Genomic DNA, 21,871 nt, shown 5'->3' with positions numbered 1-21,871 from the left:
TATTCCGTTTTTATCTCTCAATTGCTCATTTATAGGTAAGGATCTATCTATATCCAGAATAGGATTATTTTGAAAGAACAGCGAGGAGCGCTATTCAAATGCAATGTTTTTTGGTAATAAATTATGATACAATGAATTCTACCCCTACCTTTTTTTCAGGGTAAAAGGAAAAAACAACTCACTGAGATATTAATTCTCCACTGATCTTAAAGTAAAATAAGAGGTAGAATAATGTAGGGTCCACCTCTTAATTCACAAATATTTTGTTTCCATATTTTTGTACTGAGATATCTGAGTAATTGATGTGAGTATAGAATTTAAAAATGAATGACTGACATTTTTGTAAAATAGAAAGTATTTAATATAAATGAAGATGGTGGTAATGATAAGCCTTAACACTATTCAAAGATACAGGAAGTTCTTTTCTTACCTCTGGGATTATGACTAGACCAAATATTAAGCCAAAAAGGACAAGGTTAACTCCATACATCCATCGGAGAAAGATGAAATATGATGCCACTGAAGAACCAAAGTGACCTGGAGAAGAAAAGGAGGAAGTTAATGCTACCGAGCGTTTTACATGTGTGATGGATCCGGTTTTCACATCGGTCTGTGGAATGGACATCCTGATCTCCATTTTCTTTTTTCAGATAAATAACCTGAGGCTCTATGGGCTTAGCTGATTTGCCCAAGCTCCCACAATCAGAAGGTGAGGAAGCACAATTTAAATCTTTGCCTAACTAGTCCAAAGCTCATTCTTTTTTCTAATACAACAGGACCTACAAAATAATCTAATCAGAGGGTCAAGAGCATAATCCCAGTCCTTGGAAAAAACTTCAGTAAATCAGCTAAAAACAGTGGCACCAAAATACTCACTTTCAATGTCCTTGATCTTCATTTCCCAGGGAATACATTGATTCTTGAAATTATCAAAGTCTCTCTTAAACTTGATCCATTTCTGAAATTAAACAGGTAATACTCTCAGTTCATTAACATGCTGCCTTGGGGCCCGGAGGGGCATGTTGGAGGTGCATGCTGACGTGGATGTGTCAACATGAGGTCTACATGTGGGTGAAGCTGCCATCTTGGAGTTGTTGAGCCCACGATGTTAAAAGGTGGATGTTAAACCTTCACTTTCTAAAGTCAGGTGTGGAGTGAGAGAGAAACCAGGGCAACACAATACCTTGTAGTTATCTACAGTGCTGATAAAATTTCAGGTTTGGATAGTTTATATATGAACTTAGAAATTCTGTGTGTAATTTCTGGTTTGGGAGATCAAATTGGGTTAGCAAGGTCTGATACAACTTCCTTGACTTTAAAACAAACATTCAAGGGAAAAAGAAATCTCACAATTCTCACAGCATGTTTGGCAGATAGCCAAGTGCTTAAATCTGAAAGTTGTTACTAAGTTATGACACTGGTGGAACTGGTAGAGGCCTCAGTCCATAGCTTCCCATTTTTCTCCTGGTGAAACAGAAGCCCGGTTTTATTCTAAAACGAGTTGGAAGCCTTCATGCCCCTTTCCACAGTCTGTTCCCAGCTCTAAGATTCAGAGTTCGTGCCAATCAGTAACCTGAGTGGCTGCCTGTCTGCTGGCTGGGTGAAATTTTGTCTACTCCTGAAGGGGCTGCTCTCCAGCAATTCCATCCCCTGGAAATAAGTCCATTTGGAATTTTAAAAACTCATAGAAAAGAGCAAAGAGGCAGTAGGGAGAAGATCCTAAGATCAGTTTCTATTACAAAGGTCTCCTAATAACTTGTTCATGAAGGACATAAGATTGTTCCTTATAAATTCACTAAAGGACAAAAGGGAAATTTTATCTGAAGGAATAAGACAGGCTTCCAGACCTGAAGGCTTTGACCATATCCTGATTGGGTGATTAGTATATAAGGAGGGAAACCACTTGTTAGAAGAAGGAGATGGTCACAGATGCAAAGGAGAAGAAGGACCCATAAGCAAAATACTGGTTGATAATAACGGCAAAGATATCCCTAAGACAGGAAGGGAGGGAGGTGGGGGACGGTGGGGTGGCAGCCATTGCGTACTCTGGTCCCAATGCTTCATCTACTTTTCTGAGTTCTGATTCTTTGCTCAAAATCATCTTTGGCTTATTTGGCTTCCTGTGTAGGTCTGTCTGTAAGGAAAACATTTGCCCATCACCTGTGCTCTGAGTATTTTAGTTTCTATGGCAGTGATTTTTCACTGCAAATTAATAGATTGGAATTGGGACTATGGTTTAGCTTCCCCTTATAACTAATTCTACTAAAAATAAAAGGCACTACTGACGTGGACTTCCATTTTCCGGTTCTTGCATCAGTTATATATCTCCTTGTAAATTAATGATCCGGCATCTGGTTTTATATGTCAGTCTCATTAGCTTTTATTAATGTGAGTCCTTCCTTGAGAGATGGATCTCCTGTCAGGATGCTGATAAAATCAGTACAAAATATAAGCTTGCAAGGTGGAGGGCCAACAGGGGTAAGGAACATTGCCAAGTGAGGCCTATGAGACACAGCGTGGCAGTTAATCACTTGGCAACCATCTGACAGTTCCTAAAGGCTGTGGGCATTTGGGCCTGAAAAGTGATGCCATGGAGGTGGGGCAGAGGCAGAAGGAAGTCTGGGAGAAGAGCTGCGTGGAAGCACTTATTCTTTATTGGTTTAGAGAACCAGAAAACTGGGCTGGGGCGTGGGCCGGAGAAGACCCCCACACGCTTCCTCAGGCTGTGTGTGATGGTAGCTGCTGCCCCAGGACTGGGTTATTAATTGTGCATGTTGTCTTGCTCTCCAGCTACATACAGGAAAAAAGATTTTAAATAGTGGTTGAATAAGACACAGGCAAGCTATACATCCTGTGTGTGGATGAAATCCGGATATGAATGACGGAAAACAACCAGTGAGGCCTGAGAGATAATACTGCAGAACAAGGAAAACGGGACACCACTCTGAAATTTTTGAAAAGTATTTCCTCTAGGATATATAAATAAAATTTGACTAATGGTTTTGTGTTCTGAATTAGATACAAGAAATATGGCTTCTAGAGTAAAGGATACAAATTTGAGGTTTAGAATCTGAAGTGTGGAAGGATTACAAAGTAGCTAAAAGTTCAGTAATAGAATGAAAATAAACATTATACAATAATTGAGACAGAAGAAAATTGATTAAGTGATATTGAGAATAAACCTGAGAAATGTCTGAGCAGAGAGAGAGCGCGAGAGAGCGCGCGCGAGAGAGAGAGAGAGAGAGAGAGAGAGAGAGAGAGAGAGAGAGAGAGAGAGAAGAATTAATAACAATGAGGGAAAGTAAATAGAGGGCAGACATCCTTTTCCTAAAGAAGAAATTAGAAATATTTGAATAGAAACATGATTGAACAAAATCATTTATCAAAGATATTTGAAGAGCACACTTCTCAGCTGGAAAAAAAGATCTGAGTGTGCAGTTGGTAATTGGTAAATAGTTCCTTGATAAAATTAATAGAATGACTCATAGATAGTTGTGAGGCAATTAAAACTGAAAAAGAAAAAAAAATAATATTAGGAATAAAAAAGATTCAAACCAAATACATAAAGTAATTACAAAACTTATGGGACCACCATCTGCAACTTTCTAGTAATACATATGAAAATCTTAATGAAATGATCAAGTTTGGGGAAAGATATGAAATATCAAAATGGCCCCAAGAACAAGTTAAAACTCAAATACACCAATAACCAGGGAATACATGAAAAATGATTCCAGTATTCTATAAAAATAAATGATTCATCAAACAATATTTAGGGTTTGGAAAATAATATCCCAGTGGTTTTAACATCATTAATTTTGAGAGTTTAGTTCTTCAGCGGAGAGAAAACAAGTGTCAAATATATCGAAACCCTCACATGTAAAGCAATGGACAGGATACAGTTGGTTACCATTCCTGGATGCATTGGAATGGTCAACTGGACCTCTCGCTCAGGATTCTGGGGGAGCTGGACACAAATGGGGAGGCTGGGAGGTGCCTGTGATGGTCACCCAGATTCCGCAGTTTGCAGCCTCTGCACCCCACCTTAGTCATCTGCATCCTATAGGCGTAGAGTCTCTTGCCTTTTCCTTTTCCCAAGGCTCCTTCATATTTCTCCACAAACTCTTGGGCCTCCCTGGTTACGGAAAAAAACGGGGGGGGGGGGGGAGGGGCAGGAATTCAATTAACACCCAACCAAACGAAATCTGAACTATGAGCCTATCTCTGTGGCTAGAAAGCCTTTTATACGCCAAGTTGAGTATAATATTCCCATGAAGGAAGGGCATTTTGTCTGCTTTGTTCCTCAATTTTCCCAAGGCAAGTGTAGTGCTTGCTACAGGGTAGGTACCTACAGGCAGAATTTTGCCACCCCCCCCCCATGACATTCGCCCCCTGGTGGTACACTCATGAATGGCAAACGGGACTTGGCAAATGGACTAAGATTGCTCACTTTAAAATAGGGAGATTATTTTGGATTATCTGGAAGGGCCCAATGTAATCACATGATCCCTTAAAAAGAGAAGAGGAAGGCAGAAGAGTCAGAGAGAGATGTGGCAGAGTGGAAAATCAGGGAAGTTAGAAGCAGGAGAATTCTTGACCCTCTATTGCTCGGGCTCCTCTGGAAGATGACACATGGAAAATAAGAGAAGAAAACGAATTCTGCCAAACACCAGTGAGTTTGGAAGGGAACCCAGAGCCCCAGATGGGAACGGGAGCCCTGCCGATACCTTGATTTTAGTCCAGTGAGACCCTGAGCAGAGAATCCAGCCACACGATGCTGGACTTTTGACCGACAGAGCTATGAGCTAACAAGTGAGTGTTGTCTTAACCTGTTAAGCTTGTGGGAATTTGTTACGGCAGCAGTAGAAAATGAAGACAGCATTCAGTAGATATTTGTAGATTGCATGAATGTTGAATGAGTGAGTGAACATCCAAAGAAGGTTGGGCGAGAAACACACGAATCAATTAAATATCCTCGGGCGGAGTGGCAGAGCTGGTGAGGACGGGCTCCCGAGAACCTACTGTTACTATCCAGGAACTTGGCTGACCAGTTGTTGAATTGTTGGTAGCTTGAAATTGACCATGGCGGGAGCATTTAGACCATGGAAATCAGCAAATGTTACAAAGCAGGACTCCCGCATCTCATCCCCCAGAGAACCAATTTATCAGCACCCATGGGATAAACCCAAACAAGTGGATGAAGAATGAAGACCATCTCAGGGTAGGTGGAAGGGGCGTGGTACTGCTGTGTCTCACTGTTACTGCTACCGCCCCCACTGCTCCTTACACAATACCTACACCACCTCCAAAGTATAAGTGCGGGCCGTGCACATGTGTCCAAGTCACATTCTGACCTGGGGTCAATCCAGGGGCTGGCTTTATTAGGATGTTTCAATACCCTGTTTCCCTGAAAATAAGGCTTAGCTGGACAATTAGCTCTAATGCGTCTTTTGGAGCAAAAATCAATATAAGACCCAATGTTATGTTATGTTACGTTACGTTACGTTACGTTACGTTATGTTATATAGGACCCGGTCTTATAGTAAAATAAGACCGGGCCTTATATTAATTTTTGCTCCAAAAGATGAATTAGAGCTGATTGTCCGGCTAGGTCTTATTTTCGGGAAACATGGTATTAGTGAGGCCGACTGTCTAGGTCCTGAGCCCAGGCTTACAGCTGGGCGCATGGGATTAAGGCTTCATAATGGGACCAGCTCCCTGTTCCCCATCTAGGTAGGACATGTCCTGGCAGTGACTACCAACGAGACACCAAAGAATGTTTTCATGAAACTCATACTTTTGTCCTCTTTCTGTATCTTATGAGTGGGCAGGGACTTATAATCTCACGGAGTTTGTGAGTTTACATGTGCCAGCTTTTAAGATTTGGGGACTTCAGATGAGAATTCTCAAAAGTAAAGGCTACTCTGGTGCCTGAGCTGCAAATAAATACTTCACTTCTCAATGCCCAGACTCTGGGTCCAGACCCCCAGAGCCCTCAGGAGAAGAGAGGGCCCTGCCCAGCAATGGGTACAAACTCCAAGGACCATTCACTGTGAAGAGACCACCCGGTTGAAGAATTTCGATGGACACAGCAAACTGTTTTGGATCCAGGGAAGGCATATAAATAATAGCAATTAACCTTTTTACATCAAAGTCCTTTAAATATGCTACCTGTGATCCAGACTTTCATGTCAGTCTTTACCAGAGATAGTATTTGGTTTATGGAAACACTGGGTCCTGCCCTTCCCAATTGTTGCAGATCTTACTTCTGCAAGGTGCTTCTGTCCCCTGCTTGTCAGAAGTGTCCTTTCAAACGAAGGACAAAAGCCAAATTTGAGAAATTTTCAGTCATTATTTCTTTGAAGACTTTCCGTGCACCCTCTTTACTTTCTGGGACTCTGTTTTCCTCCTTCACATCCAGGGCAAGCAATTTGGAGAAGACTCTAATGTTAGGTCATCTATTATAGCTTCACGGGTCCCTGAGGCTCTGTTCCCTTTTTCCCCCCAGACTATCTTCTCTCTATTGTTCAGATTGGGTAATTTCTCTTGTTCTACCTTCAACTTCACTGTTTCTTTATGCTGTTCTCTCCATTCTGCTGTTGAGCCCATTCACTGAGTTTTTTAAATTTTCAGTTACTGTATTTTTTTACTTCTAAAGTTTCTAGTTGTTCTTCTTTATATCTTCTTTTCTTAGACTTTTTACTTTTTTCATTTGTTTCATGATTTCATAATTGCTTAGTGAAGCATTTTTTTAAATGACGGTTTTTAAAAAATCTTTGTAGATAGATCTGTAATGTCTGTCAGATAATTCTGACATTTATTTCATCTTGGTGTTGGCATCTGTTGATTATCTTTTTTATTTTTCAGGTTGAGATCTTCCTGGTTTTTGGTATGATGAGTGATTTTCTACGGAAGCCTGGACATTTGGGATATTATGCTATGAGACTCTGGATCTTATTTGAATCCTGTGTTTTAGCAGGCATCTTCTGCCACTGCTCCAGTGGGTGAAAGGGGATGCTGCCTGGTTACTTCTAGGTGGAAATCCAGGTTCTTCACTTGGCCTCCTTTGAGAACCAGGGCTGGGCAGGAGCTCCTTGTTACTCCTGAGCAAGGATGGGAGTTCAGGCTTACTGCCAGGTTTCCACTCACATCACCCTAACTAGGAGGGACACCTTGCTACTGCCAGGTGGTGGTGAAAGTCCAGACTCTGCACATGGCCTCCACTGATGCCATGGGGAGAGGGAAGGCTCGTTACTGCCTAGTGGGGATGAAAATCCCTGCTTTCCACTCAATCTTCTCTGACTCAACCCTGGTTGGGGGTGTTGGGAGCACTATGTTATAACCTGGCAAAGGAACCTAATCTAGGCTTCTCCACTTGGCTTTTTCTGCTGGAGAGTGGGGCTGCTGTTTTGTTTGTGAGGTTTGGCTGGAAGAGGGGTGTTATTGTCTGAAAGTTTTCTGTCTTGCCAGGCTGTCCCTTTCCTGGTCCTTGGGCCAGAGAAAGCAGACTTTTATTCAGGAATTTTTTTGTCTATGCTTGTTGGTGTTTCTAGGTTGGCAGCTTCTCTAGTCTGGGATCCGTGGGCAAAAAGAAAAACAAACCCCGGAACTCAATGCCCATCATTCCTTTTATCCTGAGGTTCTTAGCTAGTCTGCCTTCTTCTCTCTACCTTCTGAGTCTTCTTATATTTACTTTGTATGTAATGTCCCAGGTTTAGTTGTAATTAGTGGGCGTGTCTACTCCACCTTCCTGGAAATGGAATTCTTCATCTCTCAGAAGAAAGCAAGCAGTTTGGATACTTTTCTAATCATCAGGCTTCTGACAAAGCTGAAGGACACACCTGATTAATTCTACGATTAAAGCAAACATCCCCGACTCATCAGCACTAGAAGCTCTTTGCCAACATCATAGCCCACCTTGTGTCATTATTAATAATGTCCATCAATAATGTCTTTTCTGATTCATCTTTGTTCCCCATCTTCATCTCTCAGTGATCAACATAGTGTCGGGCACAAAAGACGTTCGCACTATAATAATAGCAAAGACTATCATTTGCCAATTGCATATTACATGTTGGGCATTGAATAAAAATATTTTGAATTTGTCCGAACAGCTCTAGGAAGTAGGTATTATTATTATTATTATTTTTTTTGTTTGTTTGTTTTTTATTATTTTTTAAATTTATTGGGGTGACAATTGTTAGTAAAATTACATAGATTTCAGGTGTGCAATTCTGTATCACATCATCTATAAATTACATTGTGTGTTCACCACCCAGAGTCAGTTAGGAAGTAGGTATTATTATTGCTGTTTTACAAATGAGGAGTATGAGGCTCAGAGAGGTTAGGGGAAGGAAACCAGACTGAGAGGGATTAAATAGCCAGCCAAAGCCACTCAGATGTGGCAGAAGTGTGAAAGCAGGCTTGCTCCAATTCACTTCTGTTGCTCTTTATGCATTGCCATCCTTCTATTGTCTATAACAACTGCGCCCAGGTCAACCAGCTGCCTGAGTGGACCTGAGACTGGGTCCCCACACCATTGCTTCTAAAAAAGGAGGAGGTAGTCTGGGGATACTATCTGCTGTTGAAGACTTTACCGCCAGAAGAGGAAATTACCGTATTCTCCCCAAAATAAGACTGGGTCTTATATTAATTTTTGCTCCAAAAGACACATTAGGGCGTATTTTCAGGGGATGTCTTATTTTTTCATGTACAACAATCTACATTTATTCAAATACAGTCATGTCATCTTCTTTTGGAACTTTGTCATAATGTACTAAATACATCTGTCTGGCTGATGATCTTAACTGGGGCTTATTTTCGGGGTAGGTCTTATTTTCGGGGAAACACGGTATACAGAAGGCACAGGGGTGCAGTCTAGAATGTCTAGTAATTCTGGAGAGGTAATTACAAATTAAGAGGGCAGGTTCTGGAGCCAGGATTCCTGAGTTCAAATCCTGGCCATGCCACTTAACTCATTGTGTGAGCTTGGGCAAATTACTTAATTGCTCTGTGCCTCTGTTTGCTCATCAGTAAAATGGGGACAGCAATAATAGTACCTACGCCACAGGGTGGTTATGAGGATTAAATGAATTGTTATACATACAACACTGAGAACAGTGCCTGACACATAGGGAGCGCTCAGCTATATACCAAAAGGAAAGAACAATAGAATATGAATAAGACATGGTTCGGTAGACAAGAGCACCTAGTCAGGTGAGGGGACAGTGCCTTGGGGATGAGAGGGGCAGTAAGTAACTCAGCCTGAATGTGGAGAGGGGCAAAGGGGACTTCCCTGCAAAGGGGGTGTAGGAAGTAGCCAGGTAGGCTGGCAGAAAGGAGACACCTTCTAGGAAGAGACACAAGCTGGAATGGAGACCCAGAGGCAGGACAGCCTTAGACTTGAGTCTGGGAAAAGGAGTCTCGAGAGTGAAGAGGAAGGAGGAAGGTCCGGAGGGAGGAGACCACTGTTTGCCAGGGAGGCCTGCCCTGCGCCAGTGAGCCAGTGACAGAGACAAGTCTTTTCAGTGACCCAGCCACTTCCCACTCCCACCAAGGGAGGAACTCCATTCCTCAGGCCTGGAGGGGATTCAGACTTCTCCTCTGAGGGATTTTCATGCTTCCTGAGACTTCCAGCCAGCTGGAGATCTCATTTCCATAAGCATCAAGGTTGCTCTTTTTCCACTGTTAATAAAAGATGTGTTCAGGTGACACCTGAGTGGGAGTGAGGCTCTGTTAGAGTGACAGATGACAGTTCTGCTTTGGCTAATAGGAGGAAGAAGCAGGCCCTGAGGGGGTAGGGAGAGGAGACTCAGACAAAGGGAAGACAGCCACTGCCTGCAGTAGTACCTGCAGCTCAAACTGTAGCCATTTAATGCAATATATTTAAAAGATTATAATTTCAACATGTAATCAATATAAAAATTACTAATGAGAGATTTTTACATTCTTTCTGTACTGTCTTCAGAAGCCAGAGTTTATCTGGCGCCACAGGTGATGATTTAAATTTAAATAAATAAAAATAAAAATTCAGTAGCAAGTCACATCAACGACTTTTCAAGGGCTCAGTAGCCACATGTGGCTATTGGCTTCTCTAGTAGTACAGATTTAGAGCATTTCCATCATCCCAGAAAGTTCTGTGGATCAGCACGGGCCTGGAGGCACGGCAGGGAGGCAGTTCTCACAGCAGCCGAGTAGGAAACAATGTAATAATTTGTGGGGCAGTGGAGTAAGCTCTGCCTGATCCCTTGTCAGGGTCTGCACTGTGTTTGTGCACCCAGCATCTTTGCTGTGCCTCTTGGGGGCAAATGTGAGGTCCAACATAGGGCCGCCAAATTGTTCTATGAAAGGAAGAGGGAGGTGTTTGACTGGAGCAATGAGGAAACTCAGGTGTGAGAGAAGCCAGGGAAAATGGATTTATAGAGAGTAAAGGGGGAAAGGAGTGTCACCCCCACCCTGTGGCAGAAACACCGAGGGAAGACTGAGGGGAGACTCAAGAATCATAAAATGCTTAGTGTGCCAGCCTTTTATATGGAAATCAGAGAAGCGACTGAGTTGAAAATACCAGTCAGGGGCCTGGGTACGAGGCTGGAGCAATATTCACAGAGCATCCTTGTAAGCTTGGCTCTGTGTTAGGCATTTGGGACACAAGAGTAACAGACAGATTCTCTCTCTGCTTTCCACAACCGGGAGTGTGCTACACATAGATTTTGTGTTCTTAAAGAACACAAGAGAGGTCTGAACTGGCTGAGGGAGGGGGTTGTAGAAAGCTCCTGAGGAAGGCTTGTCTGTGTTGGGTGATGAGGAAGGTGCAGAAGCCACCAGATGAGGTAGGGCGTGACCCAGAAGGAGTGGCCAGGCAGGGGAAGGGTCGAACGGAGGCTGGAGCACCTTTGTCCTGTGCCTCCCGCCTGACCTTGCTCGCTGGCCAACAGCAGGGCCTCAGTCAACAGTCCTGGCTCACGCTTGTCTTGGCTGTAACAGCAACCCTCCCGCAGCAATCCACCTCCCCGCATGTGTGGCTGGTGGCTAGTGTGTTGGACACTAGTCCTCTGACAGCAGCAGAGGACTTCCAGCGGGAAACCCTGTCCTGTGATGACCCTCAGCATGTCACAGACAAGACTGTGTGCTCAGCTGCGACAAAATTCAAGTTCTTGTGTGCGCTCCGCAGCTGGTGCTGGGGACAGAGGGGGACCAACGCAGAGTGGGAGGGTGAATCCCCCTTCCTGTCGAGCCCCCTTGGGGCAGAGAGGAGGAGAGGACTACTATGCCCAAAAGAAGGAGTGAACAGCAAGAGGACCCGGCTGACCACCACCTGCTCACCTGAGCTCCGTGAGCTTCTTCGCCATGGGCCAGGGCTTGTTGCGCATGGTGGTAATGAGCTTTTTCTTCTCTTCCACCTGCTCCAGGATCTTGGCCAGTTCCTCCTCAGACAGAGACTCCCCTCCAGAGGTGCTGGAGGCTAAGGAAGGCAATCTGGAAGAGAGCCAGGGTGAGCAGGGGAGAGTGAAAAGGTGGTGAGTTTGGAATGCGCAGGAGCCCGCAGGGAGGCAGGTGGGCTGTGCTCCCAAGCTCACAGCTCTGACCACCCCTCGCAGCCTGCGCCTCGGTTACTCCCACCGCCTGTCAGAGGAGGCCACAACTCTGTCCAGTAGCCCAAGGCACTGGGAAGGCTGCTTCCGCAAACTGGATTTCTTTGGGTGCTCCCCACATATCACACTCCAGTACAGTGCGGCCCAAGAGAAATATAATGTGAACCACATACTGTAATTTAAAATGTTCTAATAGTCACATTAAAATGGTGAAAGGAAATGGGTAAAATTAATTTTAATAATGCCTTTCATTTAATCCAATATATTAAAAATTATAATTTAAAAATGTAATCAATATAGAAATTATTAATGAGATATTTTACGTTCTTTTTGTACTGTCTTTAAAATTCGGGGTTCATCTTACATTCACAGTGTGTGTCAATTCAGACATCAAATTTTCAGTGAATGTATTTGATCTGTATTTGAATTTCATAAAATTTATAGTTGAAAAAGTAGATGCACATACTCCAATTGTTTGAGACATACTGAAAGGTTTCCTGATAGGCGCCCGACTACCAGTGCCATGGTAGGTAGGCAGGATAAAAAAATAAAAAGTTTCCTGATACGTGACTCGAATAGCAGAATATCATTTTCCTTTGACATTTTGGCACCTGCATTGACAAAATCAGTTTGTCTTTTTTTTTTTTTTAGAAGAAATGCTTTGGTTTCAAAGTAAAATTGATTTCAAAACTACATCTGTCTATTCACGTTAAGTAAATTCACTAACTCTTGTGTCAACGCAATAATATTAACATCGAATTAAAATTAAATTAGAAATTCAGTTTCCTGGTCACATTAGCCGCATTTCAAGTGCCCGAGGTGTGGCTGGTGGCTACTGTGTTGGACAGCACGGCTGCAGAGGACTCCCAGCAGGAAACCCTGTCCTGTGATGACCCTCAGCTTCTCACAGACAAGACTGTGCTCAGCTGCCACAAAATTCAAGCTCTTGTGTGTGCTTCTCACAGCCTCCTTCACTCAGAAGAATGGAGACTCTCAGCTGAGCTGACAGCAGCTGGGGATTGGAGGGTGGTGAGAAGGGGCTGGAGGAGGGTTGTGCCAGGGCCGCCTTCTCAGCATGGATCATAAATGGAAATATCGGGATGTGGGCTTGGTTACCGCAGGTGGTAGAGACCAGTTTGCAGCAGCTCCATGAGCTTTAACTTCTGATGAACTCTTGAGGAGCGAAGGAGAAATCATAGGAAGGAGGTGGAGAGGAGGGGGCCTAGAGCACAGGGATGTTTTTGCCCCACCTCATGCACACCCCATGGTATCTGCCTTTGAGTCTTTGCATAGGGTGTTCCCTCAGTCTGGGGGTCATTCGGTCATTGCTTGTTCAAATTCCACCTGTGCTTTACAAGTCGCACTGCAATGCTTCTCTTCATGCAGGAACGCTGGTGTCCAGCACCCCGTCAAATCCTTTCTCATACGCGTGTTGCCTCCCGCCTTGTCTTAGGCTTTATCTCCCCTGATAGACTGTACGCATCTGCGGAACAGGGTTGAATCTTTTTCATCTCTCTGTGCCCTGCCATGGCATCAGCCGAAAATAGCATGAAGGAGTCCTTGACCCTACCCCTTATTTTACATCCACCATCCAGACACTTGTGGTCCATTTAGGATGGTGCAGCTTCCCTCTAAAATTCAGGACACCCTGGGACCCATCAAAGGTGCATCCAAGTTCTCTTTAAATTACTAAGGGCACTATGCATCCTTTACCTTGTTAGCTCATGTCCAGGGACAAACAGACAGCAGGCAAAAGCCCTAACAAGTCAGGGAGGGCTGGCATGGGTGACAGAAGAAATCCGTGGCCCCATCTGTCTGGGTAAAGGTGGAGAGGTACAGTGGGCAATGACTGAGGATTTGTTGGAACCCAGAAGGAATTTCAACTTCACCATCATCCTTATACCTCCAACTGTTTCAAAAGCCTCATTGTTCATTTCCCTCAGCTCCTTTGCAAGAGCTGTGGTGAGTCACCTGCTGGAATTCAGGAGACTTCCATTCAGTCCCTCCCTGCTGCCATGTCACCTCCCCAGTTGGAGCTTCTGCTTGCACTGGTTTGACATGAAGCTTTGGAACCGAGAGTGCCCAGGAACTTCTCCACCTGGATGGCCGTGACCCTCCTCCTGGTTCTGCCCCAGGTGAGGAGAGCTGGGAGATGGTAAAGGCAGGTGAAAAAAGAGCAGGGGCCGCCTAGTCATGAGGGAAGGGACATGGGCGCCTCATCAGAGGAAGGAGAAGGGCTGACAGGAGAGGGAGAGCATGATTGAAAACACACCTGAGTCAGTCAAAACACACCTGTGTTTCTTCCGCTGCTTCTGTGTCTCCTTCTTCGACACCTCCTTTTCCTTCTTTGGGGGTGTTCTCTGCTCCTTGAGGGAAGTCCTTCCATTTCTCTTCCTCCTCCCCTCTCGGGTCCTCTCCACAGTGCTCCGCTCCTGTACCCCCAGCTCCTCTCGGTGTCTCCTGCTTTCCACCTGCTTTCTCCGGGGGGAGCCTGCTCTTGGGCTGCCCCTGGCCTGCTCCTTCTGGCCAGGCAGGGCTCCGCGCCTGCCTGCTGCACCTTCGGCTTTGGGGGCCTGCTTCCTGGAGAGTCTCCTCTCAGACCTGTCATCTGCAGGGGCAGAAAATGGACAATTCTGGCCTCACTGGACTCAACCCCAGGAAAGTGCCCCTAGCTGTGAGAAATCAGATGTTCAAGACGTTTCCTAGAACTTGTTGGCTCCAAGGGCCACCTCTTTTGGAGTCTCTGGTCTGGGATGAAAATTAGTGTCTCCCTCCTTTGACTGGTTGGCATTCCCACACTTTGTCTAACCTGAGGTAAGAGGTCTAGGCACATGCCTGTCCTCTTCTTGGGTTACAGCCCCTTGGGGTCAGAGCTGAGTCATCTCTTGACCCCCAGGGTCAAGGCCAAGCATGGGCCTCTGGACTATAAGGCTGGACCACTGAGAGAGGAAGGGCCTGGCTGGCTCCACTCTCCAGGGGCTGCCCCCTCGTGTGCCCTGGGCTGGCATGAGGGAAGGGATAGAAGGTAAGAGCAGTAGAGCCAGTTCAGGTTCTGTTCCTCCAAACTCCGCAGGGCCACAGGTTCAGTCAAGAGGCAGAAGGAGAAAGGGACAATGTGGGCAAGAGCCTTTATTGTAGTTTCGGAGGGAAGGAATCGGTGAGGTGAGCAGGCTTAGGGTGGGCTGGTTTGAATAATTTCGAAAAGACCCAGAATAGCTAACATAATATTGAAGGAGAACAACAAAGATGGAAGATGGACACTGTCCAACTTTAAGACTTACTATAGAGCTATAGTAATCAAGACAGTGTGGCATTAGTGAAACAATAGACAAATAAATCAATGGACTAGAGTAGACAGCCCAGAAATAGACCCACATAAACATAGCCAACTAAGCTTTGACAAAAAAGCAAAGGCAATTCAACAGAGATAGTCTGTTTCACAAAATGGTGCTGGAACAATTGGACATCACATCACATGCAAAATAAATAAATAAATAAATAAATAAATACATACATACATACATACATACATACATACATACATATCTAGACACAGACCTCAGAGCTTTCACAAAAATTAACTCAAAATGGATCATAGATCTAAATATAAAATGCACAACTATAAAACTCTTAGAAGATAATATAAGAGAAAATTTAGGTGACCTTGGGTTTTGCTCAAGATTTTTGACCCTCAGATCTTGGGTTTTTGACATTTTGGATACAATACCAAAAGCATGATCCATGAAAGGAAAAACTGGTAAGTTGGACTTCATTAAAATTAAAAAGTACTGCTCTGCAAAAGACACTGTCAAGAAAATGAAAAGACAAGCCCCAGGCTGGAAGAAAATATTTGCAAAACACATATCTGACAAAGGATCTGTATCCAAAGTATACAAAGGACAAGTAAAACTCAACAATAAGAAAATAACTCAATTTAAAATGGGTGAAAAATCTGAAAAGATACCTCATGCATTTGTCAAAATTCATACACAATACACAAAGAGTGAGCCCTAATGTAAACTGTGGACTTTAGCTAATAATAATGCTTGAATATTGGTTCATCAGTTGTAACAAATGCACAGTGTCGTGCTCGCTTCAGCAGCACATATACAAATGAACAGTGTTAATTATAGGAGAAGCTGTGGGGCAGGAGAGAGGGAAAGAAAGAAGATTGTATATGGTAATTCTCTGTGGTTTCTGCGTAATTTTTCTGTACATCTATCTAAAACTGTTCAGCTTGGCCTGAAGAATGACCACAAGGGCAAGCTGAGAACTGAAACCATCTACTCTGCACTCAACTTGGACGTGGAGAACCCAAACTACACTTTAGTGTCTATGTTAAGATGACTTTGTGCTATGCTTCTGTCTTCATTAGCGTGATTATTTTTCCAGGAGTCTCCTGCCCAAGCAAATGGCTTAATTGTTCATTATTGGATTTTCCCAAAGACCCATCAACTCTTCAATGAAAAGCATCACAAACAGTGTGCACCCTAAGATTCTTTGAATGTTTTGCCTCCAAATCCTGGCCTTGCTGTTTACTGTAGACTGTTATTGTGATTCTTACCCAATCCTAATCAAGTCCCCTCCTCCTTACACTTTGAAAGAGCTGCCTTAAATCAAACTTTCAATTCTCAATCAATTCTGACCTTACCTTCCCCTCTATGAGACTGCCGAAGCCTTGCCTGTAAGCTATAAATCAGCTTCGTCTTATAAACACGTTGTGTTCTTGATAATTTAGGGAGCCATCTTTTGACAATAACTTAGATGAATGTATTTTGTTTTAAAAAAGAAGGACTAAATGCGGACTAAAGAAAAAAGACCATGGAAACAAGAGAGCAATGAATTATAACTGGGATGGTTAGAAATGTTTCACAAAGAACTAATGTTTACTCTGAATCTTGAAGGGTAAACAGGAGTTTCCCGAGAGAAGAAAGGGGTTGAGCTAGAGAAGGGGTGATGGTAATCACAAGGTGGGGGGATTCTGGGTAGAAGCAGGGGATTGAGAGTCCCCATGGAAATGCCAAGGGTCTGGGGCATGGGTGACAAAAGCAGAGCTGGGTCTCGTGTACCATCTGGTGCTGGGGCAGGGAGTGTGGAAAGAGGAGGTTGTCCAGAGAGCAGTACGTGCCCATGGGGAGTTGGGTTGACATCTAGAGGGCGAGGGTGTGATCCTGGAGCATGTTTTGCAGGATGTGGTCTGCATCAATGGATCACGCTAGTAGGACTGAAGAGGCTGTCATGGGGTGGGGACACAGGTTCCCAGTCACAAAGTACTGGGGCAAGCCCCGTGAGCATGTTTGCTATGGTTGCTTCACTGCTGTGAAGGAAAGAAGAGGCACCAGTCAGAGGACTGACTTCACCACTAACCATCTCCATGTCTTTGGGACTCAGTTTCCAATTGCTGCAATTACTGCAGGAACTGATGAGATAACTGATATAAGCACTTAGAAAAGTATTGAGTGCTATTTACAGATTCAAAAACAGATAATCCTATGTGTGACAAGACAGGTTTTCTTTATCCAGTCCTGCCCTAACCTCTTTCTTCTCCTTTTCACCTCCTATGGGAAAAGGGTTTTTGGTAAGACAATGTAGAGAAAGATTATTTAAACATAATAATAACTCATCAAAGTTAGGAAGCTGGTCAGTATCAGACACTGAGAGATGGGTTTGTCTTGTAAATGCTTTTCCCCATGGCTCTGGAAGGCTTCGGCCCCTCTTTGAGGAGAGATGTCCAGAAACAAAGCCACTCCCTCCAAAGACCTGGGATCGTGTGTGAGAAAGTGTGTGTCACTGCAGCTGTGACCCTTGGGAGAGCCCTAGAACCGAGCTGAGCTCTCAAAGAGCACAGAGGAGTAGAGGGAATGGGTGAGGGGTTAAGGAGAAGAGTCTCTGGGCCTTTGTCCAAGACCCAGCTCCATATTGCTTGAAAAGACTGGATAAGAAAGTCAACATATGTTTTCATCCTCTTCTAAACTCTAGGGATCCTCCTCAGTCAGCTAATAAAATGTTTTCTTTTTGGTAACAAACTGTACCAAGAACTCTTGGTATAGTTAACTACACAGAAAACTTGGAGGGTTCATACATTTTCCCCCAAGCTACAATTCCTGTTGTCATCTCATTTCACAACTGAACAAAATTCATGTGGAATATGGAAAGCAAGCCTGAATTTGCCCTTCAATCTTCCCCAACCTCTCCTGAACAGAAAACTAGCTGCTGTTTTAGTTGTTGTTGTTTTATAGTCAGTTTTGAATAGACTCCACAAAATGCATAATTTAGGAGCTAGAAAGACAGCTAGCTGCCACATTAGGAAGACCTCCGGGCCCAGCATGCTCTCTCTTACATGTAGCAGGAGAAGCTGCAAGGCCCAGGAGGTGCAGCTCACCCTCTGACTCGGGATCTTAATAGTCAAGTGCATTTACAAAATGATACAGGAGAAGGGAGAGTTCTGACCCTCCTTTTCAACTAATGGAATAGCAAAATGTTTTTATTTTGAGAAAAAGCCCTTTGCCTTCTCAGAGATTTTTTTTTCTCCTTGTAGAACTTAAGTTAAAAGAATAGGATATCAGGTCCCTTCATTGGTGATGCCAGAGATTTTTAAGCAGAAATCTTTGTGCAATTGGGTTTCAGTTCATGGAGTCCCATTACTTAACTTCACTGCATCCTTCGACCATTGGGATCCCTGAAGTGAAAAGTCTGACCCATTTCCTCTTTTCTTTGGGGAAGGCAAAATGGCAAAGGGCGAGGTGTGTGTGTGTGTGTGTGTGTGTGTGTGTGTGTGCGCGCGTGTGTGATATTTCAGCAGGACAGTTTGTGCTTTAGGCAAAACAACTTTCCATTTCAGTCCTGCCCAAGGACCATTTGCCCACAGGCGACCCCCACAAGGCCAGCTCCTTCAGCTGAGGTAGAGGGGGAGCCAGGATGGGTGCAAAAGGGACAGGGACTAGAGGACAACAGGGGGGATGGAATGTGGAGAACCAGGCCCAAGCATTCTGCAAACTGTCACCAAGAGAGGTGACCTTCCATGAGGACTGGTTTCGCATCTGGCCACACAGAGGCACATTTTTCTCACCCTAGCTTACATGTCCCTGGAGCGGGAAGTAAGGACTGGATGGGGGTGGGGGGAAGGAGGTGGGACGGGGGTGGGGGGTGGATAGAGAGGTAGAGATTGTGACCAAGGGGCAGTTGGAGTGTTGAATCGCCAGTGGTGCCTCCCTCCTGCCCACGGCCCTGGCTCCTCTACATGACCTGCTCTTGGATCTCCCCCCTTGTCACAGAGCTGCCTCCCCAAGGACTCAGGCCCCCCGGCAGTGGGGGAGCAGTGGGTGACAAGAGGGAAGGGCTTGGTAGAGAAGGCAGATGAGGTGGATCCTAGAGCCAGCTCCTCACACACCTCATGCCAGGACAAGTCCCTTCCCCTCAGAATGGGGGAGGAGGTGGGGGGGGTCCTGCTGAAATATCACTCACACACACACACACACACACACACACCTCGCCCTTTGCCATTTTGCCTTCCCCATAGAAAAGAGGAAATGGGTCAGACTTTTCACTTCAGGGATCCCAATGGTCAAAGGATGCAGTGAAGTTAAGTAATGGGACTCCATGAACTGAAACCCAATTGCACTAAGATTTCTGTTTAAAAATCTCTGGCGTCACCACTGAAGGGACCTGCTATCCCATTCTTTTAACTTAAGTTCTACAAGGAGAAAAAAATCTCTTCCAACCCCCTCTCCCCGAAGTCCATCACTCCCGGAGATTCTGCTTCCTCGTCGACCATGGGGCCCTGCCTGGGATTCGAGGAGGAGAAAATGGCGACAGACACACAACATGTCTCGTGACAGGAAGTGTAGGCTACTCATCCTGTGGGTGCGGCTTCTGCCTTCTTAATGGCAGGGAGGGTCTTCGCTCCTGCCTACGACTTCCTTTGGCTTTTCCTGGGGCAGGTCAGCCCCTCTCCAGGTCAAGCCCTCACCAGCTCACAGAAGAGCTGTGGCCACAGTCCTGATGGGCAGGAGGTCAAGCACCCACTACTGCTGCTACTTTGTGGAGGTTAAGAGTGTGCCATCTGGAGTCAGGTGGCCGGGGTGTGAGTCCTGGCTCTGCCACCTACCCGCTGCCTGGATCTTGCATCCCTGCCCCCAGGCTGGTAAGTGTTTACTGCTTCCCGAGACTCATCTCAAAGTGGCACTGACTCTGGACGCCTCCCCTGACAGCCAGGGCTGAAGGCAGGCCCTCCGTGTGCAGCATCCGCCCCTTCCCCAATTAAACCTCCTGCTTGGGAGGGTTCCTTACAGAGAGAGGGAGGGAGGAGGGAGGAGGAAGGGAAGACATGGTGGCTGGACTACCAGCCTGAGCTGGCATTGCAGGCTCCCCAGGAACGCGTCACGCCGTCTCACCTGTACCTGGAGAGCCGCTCCTCGAGCTTCCTCTCACTGCACCTCCTGCTGCAAGAGATGGACAGGGATGAATGACTGGTCTCTGGAAAGTCCCCCCCCACCCCCCTGTACCACCCCATTTCACTGTGGGAATCCTCCACTGGTTTACAGCTACCTCAGACGGGAACCTGGTTTCCATTATTTTACTAACAAGCTCCAGAGTCCCTGGTCTTGACATTTCTCTAACACCCTGGCAAAGTCATGAGGTCAGAACATCCCCACAACTCCCTGCCAGAGACAGACAGACAGACAGACAAATCAACTGAAGGCATTGCTAAGGAAAGGTGATTCTAACCCAGGCAGCCAGAGGCTGAAAGACCCTGGTGGCTCTGACAGCCTCTGCCCTCAACATTCATGCAGGCACTTTGTACACATTGTTTTTAATCCCTCCAAAGGCCCTGCAAGGAACCATGGCTGCCTTCATCTCGCGAGGCAAGAAGAGGTTGGATAACCAGACTGAGGTGGCTCAGGGGGCAAGTGGGAGGACCTGCACTCAAAGCCGGGTCCCTGTGCCTCTTAAGACCCCTTCTGCTTCCCTGTCTCGGGCTGCTGCTCAGTAACTCTAAGGGTGGGCCCTGCAGAGATGGGGACCGATTTACCTTCCTCCCCCAGGCCCTTTAGTTGACGGCTCATGGTCGGTAGGACTGGCTCGGCCCCCACGTGGACTCACGCGGCTTGCTGGAACACACGAACCTTCAGCCTGGCGTGCTTTCCGGCCCTCATGGTGGCTGGCCTCCCTTCCGAGCTGCCAGCAGCCAGGGCTCCGTGGCTTGTTTGAGATTGAATGCAGGTGTGAGTGAAGTGTGGGGACAGACAGGAAGGAGGTGAGGCGATGAGTTCCCAGTCCTGCAATCCGGCTGCACACTCCTCAGCTCAGGTTTCCCTGCAGAGAGGCTGGTGTGGCTTCATGTTTCAGGGATCACTTACAGCGGCGGGGCCCCGAGGGGCCAGGAGCTGCCAGCTCATCTCCACTTGCACCCGGGCCAGGCGAGGTGTGAGGAGCATCCCAGGGCCCCTTCCCTCTGTCTTGTCCTTGGTTGGGACAAGGCACCAGGGAAGTTTTAGAAGTTATCACCAGGGTCTGTTTAAAATGTGGATTCCCAGGATTACCACTGGGCATTCTAATCAGTAGGTGTAGGCAGGGGCCCCGGACTCTGCACTCTGAACCCCGATGTAGGAGCCCTGAGCCCACGCTGATGAAGTGTTCCAGCTCCTGCTGCCTGCTCCCTTTTGGAAGCTCTGCCACTGCTGCCGGCTTCAAAAAGGACACCTTTGGCTGCTTTGAAAACCATGGCCAGAGTTTCAAAGTTGACCATCTAGAAGGCAGTCAGGCCCCGGAGGGTGGGGTTCTTAACGTGGGGGAAAATAGCATATTTTTATTTTTCCTAGCCTTTAAGTGAAATTTAGCATTTCCCTAAAAAGGTGTGATTTTTGTCCCCAGTAGAAGTCATAGATCTTTTCACAGCACAGTAAGCTGTTGGGGATATCTCAAAATATCAGTTATGCTGCCACTAGATCTTATTAATTATTAGGAAGCACACGTGTCATTATGTGACACGTTTTCAAAACTATTTTGATACGTATTTCAGGATCTTAGGCCTCCTTTGTAACCCCAGTATTTATCTTATGGGTTTTAAATTAACGTTCTAAGAAGAGGTCTATGGATGTCATCAGGATTCTGGGACACTATAGGATTAAGAACCTGCCCCAAGGTAAGTCTCACGTAGGTGTCCAGACAGACTCAGCCTTGGACCCTCTGGCAACTTTGGCGAAGGGAAGGAGCAAAATAACCCCGACGTGTTTTGTCTAAAATGCATACATGGCAGTTCAGCTCAAGCTTTAAGATGT

General features: G+C 45.6%; 1 protein-coding gene across 4 annotated transcripts in view; it reads right to left on the bottom strand.

Annotated features, from left to right (window-relative positions):
• TMC2 (transmembrane channel like 2) overlaps positions 1–20,824 on the bottom strand; it is a 58,508-nt gene extending 37,684 nt beyond the window's left edge. For 2 of the 4 annotated variants that reach the window (XM_033094951.1, XM_033094954.1), the window contains exons 1-7: positions 20,623–20,824; positions 19,985–20,032; positions 13,884–14,199; positions 11,323–11,475; positions 4,045–4,135; positions 877–958; positions 431–537 (exon numbers count right to left, since the gene is read on the bottom strand). In XM_033094951.1, the coding sequence (XP_032950842.1) occupies positions 431–537; positions 877–958; positions 4,045–4,135; positions 11,323–11,475; positions 13,884–14,199; positions 19,985–20,032; positions 20,623–20,656 (831 nt within the window). In that variant the 5' untranslated portion in view covers positions 20,657–20,824. The remainder of the gene's footprint in view (positions 1–430; positions 538–876; positions 959–4,044; positions 4,136–11,322; positions 11,476–13,883; positions 14,200–19,984; positions 20,033–20,622) is intronic. The other 2 variants (XM_033094953.1, XM_033094952.1) reach the window with 2 other exon arrangements.
• Between the last annotated feature and the right edge of the window lie 1,047 nt (positions 20,825–21,871).

The sequence above is a fragment of the Rhinolophus ferrumequinum genome, chromosome 23, assembly GCF_004115265.2.
Source record: "Rhinolophus ferrumequinum isolate MPI-CBG mRhiFer1 chromosome 23, mRhiFer1_v1.p, whole genome shotgun sequence".
NCBI classification, from domain to species: Eukaryota; Metazoa; Chordata; class Mammalia; order Chiroptera; family Rhinolophidae; genus Rhinolophus; species Rhinolophus ferrumequinum.
This window is presented reverse-complemented; position numbering and strand designations above follow the sequence as displayed.